The sequence below is a fragment of the Panthera pardus genome, unplaced genomic scaffold, assembly GCF_024362965.1.
Source record: "Panthera pardus isolate Hobbes unplaced genomic scaffold, ASM2436296v1 HiC_scaffold_6, whole genome shotgun sequence".
NCBI lineage: Eukaryota > Metazoa > Chordata > Mammalia > Carnivora > Felidae > Panthera > Panthera pardus.
The window spans coordinates 59,483,443-59,493,839 of NW_026526991.1; the positions used below are offsets into that span (position 1 = coordinate 59,483,443).

The 10,397-nt window shown below is 38.9% G+C and overlaps 1 protein-coding gene across 1 annotated transcript; it reads right to left on the reverse strand.

The window, feature by feature from the left end:
• Positions 1-1,553: 1,553 nt before the first annotated feature.
• LOC109270592 (olfactory receptor 6C4-like) lies at positions 1,554-2,480 on the reverse strand. Its single transcript, XM_019455272.1, has one exon. It carries the CDS (start codon positions 2,478-2,480, stop codon positions 1,554-1,556), a length of 927 nt encoding a protein of 308 aa, XP_019310817.1.
• Positions 2,481-10,397: the final 7,917 nt, after the last annotated feature.

Below are 10,397 nucleotides of genomic sequence, written 5' to 3' on the forward strand. Positions count from 1 at the left end.
GGGTAGTCTAATCCCATTTTGTTGCTAACACTCATAATTTGGAACATTCTAAATATAAAACCATATTGCTACTTTATACTCATTTTCAGTTTATGACAGACATCCCTGGCTTATGATATGAACAAAAGCAAAAACTTGGGGAAAAGTTAAAAGAATGGAGTCATATCACAGAAGGTGTCTTTTCTTTTTCTTTAAAAAAATTTTTTTTTAGCGTTTATTTATTTTTGAGAAGAGAGAAACATAGCATGAGTGGGGGAGGAGAGAGAAAGAGGGAGTCACAGAATCTGAAACAGGCTCCAGGCTCTGAGCTGTCAGCACAGAACCTGACGTGGGGCTCGAACTCACGGACCATGAGACCTGAGATGAAGTCGGACGCTTAACCAACTGAACCACCCAGGCGCCCCTTCTTTTTTTTAATTGTTTTTTTTAAATGTTTGTTTATTTGAGAGAGAGAGAGACAGACAGACAGAGTGTGAGCGGGGGAGGGGCAGAGAGAGACACACACACATAGACTCTGAAGCAGGTTCCAGGCTCTGAGCTGTGACAGAGCCCAACGTGGGGGCTTAAACCCACAAACTGTGAGATCATGACCTGAGCCAAAGTTGGATGCTTAACTGACTGAGTCACCCAGGCTCCCCAGTGTCTTTTCTAATATCTAACAAAAGTAAACAAAAAGATGAAAATAAAATTATAATAGAAAAAAAAAATGACCAGAAACTACCAAAGAGAGAGGGTGGGAGATGTCAGCCATTAACTTGAAAAGATGTCAGCACTATGAAAAACAACAATAGATCCTGCATAGAAGTGGGAGGCTTTTAACCTTGGCTTTAGAAGCCTCTTCTAACCTTTCTAAGTTCTAGAAAGTGGATGTGTAAGTTGACAAAATCTTGAGATTTTTCACCTCATTTGGGGAAAAGTGGACCAAATGAACAAAATATTCATTTTATTTTCCTTTATGGAAGGATGAAAGTATGACTACAGTTGAAAGATGAATGCATAAGGGAGGAGAATCAAAATTATTGACACTTTGACAGAAGCACAGTCCCCAGGGCTCCATGATGAAGAACAATACCAATGCTAGATTCCCTTCAAAATAATGCTGATAATATAATTTCCTTTCTTAAAACTTCTCTTGACCCACCAATGTCAACTAACTCCCTAGTTTGTAATTAAATAATACCTTCATCATGGCCTCTCTTTCTTACTCTGAATTCTTATCTTTCCACTCTTCTAAATAGACAATATGTAAACTTTTGACTTTCAAGTCATTTCTGGAAAATAGTTAATTCTCTCCAATTGTTCTTTGTTCTTTTTATGGATTCTCTTTTATCTTTCTCTAATAGCACTTACTATGTTATTTTAGTTTTTTGTAAACTTATTATGTAAATTTAAAGTTTATACACCTTTCTATCATACTGTGGATTCCTTGAAGTTAGGACATATGCCTTTCATATTTTTATCCTCAAGGGCCAGTGCAGCAATTGAAACATAGTAGACACTCAATACATATTTACTAAGTGAAATATATTTTTCATTGAAATGTATTCTGAATTTTAAAGCTTCATAATCTTCTTGATGGTGTCCTTGAATGCTTGCTTCACTTGCTGATTTCTTAGAGTGTAAATGAAGGGGTTTAATAAGGGAGTAATTGAGGTAATGAGCACAGCTATTCCTTTGTTGAAAGCGCCTTCTTCTTTTGCTGATGGATTGATGTACATAAACATGCAGCTGCCATAAGAGAGGGAGATGACAATCATGTGGGAAGAACAAGTGGAAAAAGCCTTTGTCCTTTGCTGGGCAGAAGGGATCCTCAAAATGGTCTTGATAATGTATGTATAAGAACATGTCACCAGCACCAGAGTAACCACCAGAGTCACAACCGCCACAAAGATGACCATCTGTTCTAGGAGGCTTGTGTCTGAGCAGGCAAGCTCCAGAAGGGGCCCATAGTCACAGTAATAGTGATTCAGAACATTGGAGGCACAGAAATCCACCTGGCTCATCAAGGTGATTGGGGGTAAGATAGCTAGCAATCCCCCCAGCCAGGAGCAGAACACAAGTTGTATGCAGACTCTGTTGCTCATGATGGTCAGGTAATGCAGGGGTTTGCAGATGGCAACATAGCGGTCATAGGACATAGAAGCCAAGAGGTAAAACTCTGTTGCCCCAAGGAATATAGCAAAAAAATATTGAATGAAGCATCCAGCAAAACTGATGACTTTATTTCCTGTTGTCACGCTGGTCAGAAATCTGGGAATAAAAATGGATGTGAAGGAAATTTCTAAGAAGGAGAAATTCCGGAGGAAGAAATACATGGGGGTCTGGAGGTGAGGGTGTACCTGAGTGAGAATGATGATGGTCAGATTTCCTAGGACACTTATCACATAAGTGAGGAGCAGAAAGATGAATATCACAACTTGGACCTCAGGTTGATTTGTGAAGCCCAACAGAATGAACTCAGTAAACGTCCTATTTTTCATTGTTGACCCTTTGGAGATCTGAAGGAAAAAGGTGACTGATGAAAAATGAGCTTTCTCAGGGTAGGAGAGACAAAGCTGATAGTAATGAATCATGTCATATATTACTCTCTATTCAGTTGTCCCAAACCAGTATCACATTGCAGTGGCCTTGGCTCCATGGAAGCCCCATATCTTCTATGTGAATGACCTCAATCCTAAAGTCTTTTAAATTCCCCAAGTTGATATATTCCTGGATACTTAACAGAATCTATTACAGAATAATTACCTTTTTTTCCCCCAAAAGAATAACATTTTCAACCTGTCTTTTAATCTCAAAATGTTTATGAAATCTCCACATTTAAGTTACTTTTCTCTATATGCTCTTGGTAAAACTATTTCTATCATTCTGTTTTCTGTGCTTCCCTTTCCCCTCCTTGTGCTCTTTCCCCTTCTCTGTACAATTTGATCCTCATCTCCATTACTGTCAAAATCTCTGACTTCCTTGTTTCAGCAACCAATAGGAAATTCTCCACATGGATATGGTGGAAGGTTTTGATGAATATGTGATTTATTCTGCACCCCTATTTCTTTTGAAACATAATTTTGTAATAGACTTTTAAGACTTAAGACCTTTGGTTCAGTACTATCTTGTATTTTACTGTGAGCACTTTTGGTACATGAAGAGGCTCTGGTGTCAATAAGTCATATTAATTAGCATTTTCTTATTTGTTTCTCTGCCATGCTCAAAGTCTTGTAGGTAGATTTGGGATATATCTCTGAGAATAGACATCTCGAGATACCACAGGCAGCATCTCAGTGTGGCACATTTTGCCCAAAGTCTTAACGATTCCTCAGGGGCAAACTAAGGATGACAATTTATCATGCCTCAAACTTTCCTGTTCTCTATTCTTTAAAAAAATTTTTTTTAAACGTTTATTTATTTTTGAGACAGAGAGAGACAGAGCATGAATGGGGGAGGGTCAAAGAGAGAGGGAGACACAGAATCTGAAACAGGCTCCAGGCTCTGAGCTGTCAGCACAGAGACACGGGGGTTGAACTCTCGGACTGCAAGATCATGACCTGAGCTGAAGTTGGATGCTCAACTGACTGAGCCACCCAGGTGCCCCTCCTGTTCTTTGTTCTTGGCATAGAAACCAGGAAGAAGGACATTCATGTTTATGACAAGAAGAGTCCTTTATTGACAAATTGGTAATCCCCAAGGAGGGAAACTTAGGCGGTGGTACCTTCCGTGCACTTTTAGATTTTTCTTTTTCTATTTTTTTAAAAGTAGGCTCCATGCCCAGCGTGGGCTTCAAGCTCAATGGAGCTTGAACTCACCACCCTGAGATCAAGGCCTGAGCTGAGATCAATAGTTGGACACTTAACTGACTGAGCTACCCAGGCACCCCTCATTTTTAGATTTTTCTGATTCAGAGACAAAGAAGTATAAAATGCCCCTCTATTTCACATTCATATGGGTTAGAAAAAATCATATCCTCACAATCATTTTTGTCAATCTCCTCATTATTCTATATGCTGTTGGAGGCACTAGGTGATACTAAACATTGACCTGGATTCCCCGACAGCCCCCCCCCTTCCCTGTTTGTACTAACCTCTGGCCTCAGGCAACCTCTGCATTTTCATCGCAATTTTCATGAGTGATTGACTTTATGATATACATTTATAGAATAATAACATCAGTGACTTTAAAAACATACAGTGCTCACACCCTTGACAATCTGAGTGACTGTAGTGGGATGTTTACCTTGCTGTTTCTAAGATGTAAGTTAAGGGTGAGATGTGACATGTGAGTCTTGAGTAGTATAAATTTTAACATGCTGTCTGTTGGCTTCCCGTCAACATTCTCCCCTTCTCTCTCTCTTTTTGTTGCAAGAGTCACTGGCCATAGGTGGATATTTATTTATTTACATGAAGAAATTGAATTATAATTGACATGCAATCTTACAATAGTGTCAGGTAGAACATAGTGATTTGATATTTTTATGCATTTTGAAATGATCACTATCATAGGTCTACTTACTATCTGCCACCATGAAAGTTATTACATTATTGATTATCACCTGTGCTGTATATTATATCTCTGTGACTTATTTGTTTTATAACTGGAAGTTTGTACCTCTTAATCCCCTTCACCTATTGTACCTCTCTCTCTCAACCACTCCCCACTCTGGTAACCTACAGGTTGTTCTCTGTATCTGTGATTCTGTTTCTGTTTTGTTTTGTTGGTTTTGTTTCTTAGATTCCACATATAAACATTCTACTCTTCTCCTAATGAAAGTACCCAAGTCTGTGGGGCTTAACTTAGGAAGCATATTACCTTCCATTCTATGAATCCAAACAATAATCAAATCATAGTTCCTGAGAGACACAGTCCTTTACATGTAAAATAAAAAAGAAAAATAAATAACCCCACCAAAGCAATGATAGAAATAGAAGAGTGAACTTTGATAGATGGAAAATTCCTTAATATTTCTTTTCTAAGAGAGATGATTTTGAAGTTCTTATAAGGCAGGATGTGGGCTTCTTTGCAGTTTCTGTGTTAGGCAGAATGATGCAGGTTTTATCTGCTCTTTTCAGAACAGGCACATGGGGATCAATTCCCTGAAGAAGTTAAACATGCCCTATGGACTTAAGTTCAAAAGCTTCAAATGAACCGCAATTGTTGACAGTTTTAAGAACAAGTTGTAAACATATGGCTGAGGAGAGAAGGTCCAGAGAGACCACGATAAGGGTTCCATGAGAGAGTCTGCCACAGACATGAGGTTTGTGAAGCTGAGAGCCATGGAGTGAGACCCCTGAGGATTGGTGTGCTTGACCTACTCATCATTTCTATTATTTCTCCCTTTAATAACCCAATTTGGCCAGTGGTCAAACGTGATATAAATGAATTCACTTCGCAGTGAGTTACCATAACCTTAATGCCGTCATAGTTTCCATTAAGATCTGCATTACTACAAAAGGCCATATTTCATTCTTTCTCATTGCCACGTAGTGTGCCATAATTCCATTGTGTATATAAAACACAATTTCTTTATCCGTTCATCAGTTGATGGACATTTAGGCTCTTTCCATAATTTGGCTATTGTTGAGAGTGCTGCTGTAAACATTGGGGTACAAGTGCCCCTATGCATCAGCACCCTTGTATCCCTTGGGTAAATTCCTAGCAGTGCTATTAGTGGGTCATAGGGTAGATCTATTTTTAATTTTTTGAAGAACCTCCACACTGTTTTCCAGAGCGGCTGCACCAATTTGCATTCCCACCAACAGTGCAAGAGGGTTCCTGTTTCTCCACATCCTCGCCAGCATTTATAGTCTCTTGATTTGTTCATTTTAGCCACTCTGACTGGCATGAGGTGGTATCTGAGTGGGGTTTTGATTTGTATTTCCCTGATGAGGAGTGACGTTGAGCATCTTTTCATGTGCCTGTTGGCCATCTGGATGTCTTCTTTAGAGAAGTGTGTAATCATGTTTTCTGCCCATTTCTTCACTGGATTCTTTGTTTTTCGGGTGTGGAGTTTGGTGAGCTCTTTATAGATTTTGGATACTAGCCCTTTGTCCGATATGTCATTTGCAAATATCTTTTCCCATTCCATCAGTTGCCTTTTAGTTTTGTTGATTGTTTCCTTGGCAGTGCAGAAGCTTTTTATCTTCATGAGGTCCTAATAGTTCATTTTTGCTTTTAATTCCCTTGCCTTTGGGGATGTGTCAAGTAAGAAATTGCTGTGGCTGAGATCAGAGAGGTCTTTTCCTGTTTTATCCTCTAGGGTTTTGTTGGTTTCCTGTCTCACATTCAGGTCCTTTACCCATTTTGAGTTTATTTTTGTGACTGGTGTGAGAAAGTGGTCTAGTTTCAGTCTTCTGCATGTTGCTGTCCAGTTCTCCGAGCACCATTTGTTAAAGAGACTGTCTTTTTTCCATTGGATATTCTTTCCTGCTTTGTCAAAGATTGGTTGGGCATACTTTTGTGTGTCCAATTCTGGAGTCGCTATTCTATTTCATTGGTCTATGTGTTTTTGTGCCAATACCATGCTGTCTTGATGATGACAGCTTTGTAGTAGAGGCTAAAGTCTGGGATTGTGATGCCTCCCGCTTTGGTCTTCTTCTTCAAAATTACTTTGGCTATTCGGGGCCTTTTGTGGTCCCATATGAATTTTAGGATTGCTTGTTCTAGCTTTGAGAAGAATGCTGGTGCAATTTTGATTGGGATTGCATTGAATGTGTAGATAGCTTTGGGTAGTATTGACATTTTGACAATATTTATTCTTCCAATCCATGAGCAGGGAATGTCCTTCCATTTCTTTATATATTCTTCAATTTCCTTCATAAGCTTTCTATAGTTTTCAGCATACAGATCTTTTACATCTTTGGTTAGGTTTATTCCTCGGTATTTTATGTTTCTTGGTGCAATTGTGAATGGGATCAGTTTCTTTATTTGTCTTTCTGTTGCTTCATTATTAGTGTATAAGAATGCAACTGATTTCTGTACATTGATTTTGTATCCTGCAACTTTGCTAAATTCATGTATCAGTTCTAGCAGACTTTTGGTGAAGTCTGTCAGGTTTCCCATGTATAATATCATGTCGTCTGCAAAAAGTGAAAGCTTGACTTCATCTTTGCCAATTTTGATGCCTTTGACTTCCTTTTGTTGTCTGATTGCTGATGCTAGCACTTCTGACACCATGTTAAACAACAGCGGTGAGAGTGGACATCGCTGTCACGTTCCTGATCTCAGGGGGAAAGCTCTCAGTTTTTCCCCATTGAGGATGATATATGGCTTTTATGATGTTTAAGTATGTTCCTTCTATCCCAACTTTCTTGAGGGTTTTATTAAGAAAGGATGCTGAATTTTGTCAAATGTTTTTTCTGCATCGATTGACAGGATCATATGGTTCTTATCTTTTCTTTTATTAATGTGATGTATCACGTTGATTGATTTGCGAATGTTGAACGAGCCCTGCATCCCAGGAATGAATCCCACTTGATCATGGTGAAGAATTCTTTTTATAAGCTGTTGAATTCGATTTGCTAGTATCTTATTGAGAATTTTTGCATCCATATTCATCAGGGATATTGGCCTGTAGTTCTCTTTTTTTACTGGGTCTCTGTCTGGTTTAGGAACCAAAGTAATACTGGCTTCATAGAATGAGTCTGGAAGTTTTCCTTCCCTTTCTATTTTTTGGAACAGCTTGAGAAGGATGGGTATTATCTCTGCTTTAAACGTCTGGTAGAATTCCCCTGGGAAGCCATCTGGTCCTGGACTCTTATTTGTTCGGAGATTTTTGATAACTGATTCAATTTCTTCACTGGTTATGGGTCTGTTCAAGTTTTGTCTTTCTTCCTGTTTGAGTTTTGGAAATGTGTGGGTGTTTAGGAATTTGTCCATTTCTTCCAGGCTGTCCAGTTTGTTGGCATACAATTTTTCATAGTATTCCCTGGTAATTGCTTGTATTTCTGAGGGATTGGTTGTAATAATTCTATTTTTATTCATGATTTTATCTGTTTGGGTCATCTCCATTTTCTTTTTGAGAAGCCTGGCTAGAGGTTTGTCAATTTTGTTTATTTTTTCAAAAAACCACTCTTGGTTTCATTGATCTGCTCTATAGTTTTTTTAGATTCTATATTATTTCTGCTCTGATCTTTATTATTTATCTCTCTTCTGCTGGGTTTAGTGTGTCTTTGCTGTTCTGCTTCTATTTCCTTTAGGTGTGTTGTTAGATTTTGCATTTGGGATTTTTCTTGTTTCTTGAGATAGGCCTGGATTGCAATGTATTTTCCTCTCAGGACTGCCTTTGCTGGATCCCAAAGTGTTGGATTGTTGTATTTTCATTTTCATTTGTTTCCATATATTTCTTAATTTCTTCTCTAATTGCCTGGTTGACCCATTCATTCTTTAGTTGGGTGTTCTTTAACCTCCATGCTTTTGGAGGTTTTCCAGACTTTTTCCCGTGGTTGATTTCAAGCTTCATAGCATTGTGATCTGAAAGTGTGCATGGTATGATCTCAATTCTTTTATACATATGAAGGGCTGTTTTGTGACCCAGTATGTGATCTATCTTGGAGAATGTTCCATGTGCCCTCGAGAAGAAAGTATATTCTGTTGCTTTGGGATGCAGAGTTCTAAATATATCTGTCAAGTCCATCTGATCCAATGTATCATTCAGGGCCCTTGTTTCTTTATTGACCGTGTGTCTAGATAGATGATCTATCCATTGTTGTAAGTGGAGTATTAAAGTCCCCTGCAATTACCACATTCTTGTCAATAAGGTTGTTTACATTTGTGATTAATTGTTTTATATATGGGGGCTCCCATATTCAGCACATAGACATTTATAATTGTTAGCTCTTCTAATGGATAGACCCTGTAATGATTATATAATGCCCTTCTTCATCTCTTGTTACAGCCTTTAATTTAAAGTCTAGTTTGTCTGATATAAGTATGGCTACTTCAGCTTTCTTTTGACTTCCAGTAGCATGATAGATAGTTCTCCATCCCCTCACTTTCAAACTGAACGTGTCCTCAGGTCTAAAATGAGTCTCTTGTAGACAGCAAATAGATGGGTCTTGTTTTTTTTTATCCATTCTGATGTCTTTTTGTTGGAGCATTTAGTCCATTTACATTGTGTTATTATAGAAAGATATGGGTTTAGAGTCATTGTGATGTCTGTAGGTTTCATGCTTGTAGTGACGTCTCTGGTACTTTGTGGTCCTTGCAACATTTCACTCACAGAATCCCCCTTAGGATCTCTTGTAGGACTGGTTTAGTGTGATGAATTCCTTCAGTTTTTGTTTGGGAAGACCTTTATCTCTCCTTCTATTCTGAATGACAGACTTGCTGGATAAAGGATTTTTGGCTGCATATATTTTCTGTTCATCACATTGAAGATTTCCTGCCATTCCTTTCTGGCCTGCCAAGTTTCAGTAGATAGGTCTGTCACTAGTCTTATCAGTTTCCCTTTATATGTTAGAGTGTGTTTATCCCTAGCTGCTTTCAGAATTTTCTCTTTATCCTTGTATTTTGCCATTTTCACTATGATATGTTGTATAGAAGGTCGATTCAAGTTACGTCTGAAGGGAGTTCTCTGTGCCTCTTGGATTTCAATGCGTTTTTCCTTCCCCAGATCAGCAAAGTTCTCAGCTATGATTTGTTCAAGTATACCTTCAGGCCCTTTCTCTCTCTTCCTCTTCTGGAATTCCTATTATATGGATATTGTTGCATTTGAATGCATCACTTAGTTCTCTAATTCTCCCCTCATACTCCTGGCTTTTTTCATCTCTCTTTCTCAGCTTCCTTTTTTTCCATAATTTTATCTTCTAATTCACCTATTCTCTCCTCTGCCTCTTTAATCTGAGCTGTGGTTGCCTCCATTTTATTTTGCGCCTCATTTATAGCATTTTTTAGCTCCTCCTGACTCTTTCTTAGTCCCTTCATTTCTGTAGCAATAGATTCTCTGCTGTCCTCTATACTTTTTTCAAGCCCAGCAATTAATTTTATGACTATTATTTTAAATTCATGTTCTGTTATATTGGTTAAATCGTTTCTGATCAATTTGTTAGCTGTCGCTACTTCCTGGAGTTTCTTTTGAGGAGAATTCTTCCATTTTGTCATTTTGGATAGTCCCTGAGGTGGCGCGGAACTGCAGGGTACTTCCCCTGTGCTGTCGGAGTAACTTGTATTGGTGGGTGGGGCCATAGTCAGACCTGATGTCTGTCCCCAGCCCAACTCTGGGGCCACAGTCAGACTGATGTGTACTTTATCTTCCCTTCTCCAAGGGGCCGGACTCACTGTGGAGTGGTGTGGCCCCTGTCTGTGCTACTTGCACACTGCCAGGCTTGTGGTGCTGCTTCAATGGGGTTTGGCATATTAGCCAGGGTGGATCCACAAGGTGCACAGGGGCGGGAGGGGTAGGCTCAGCTCGC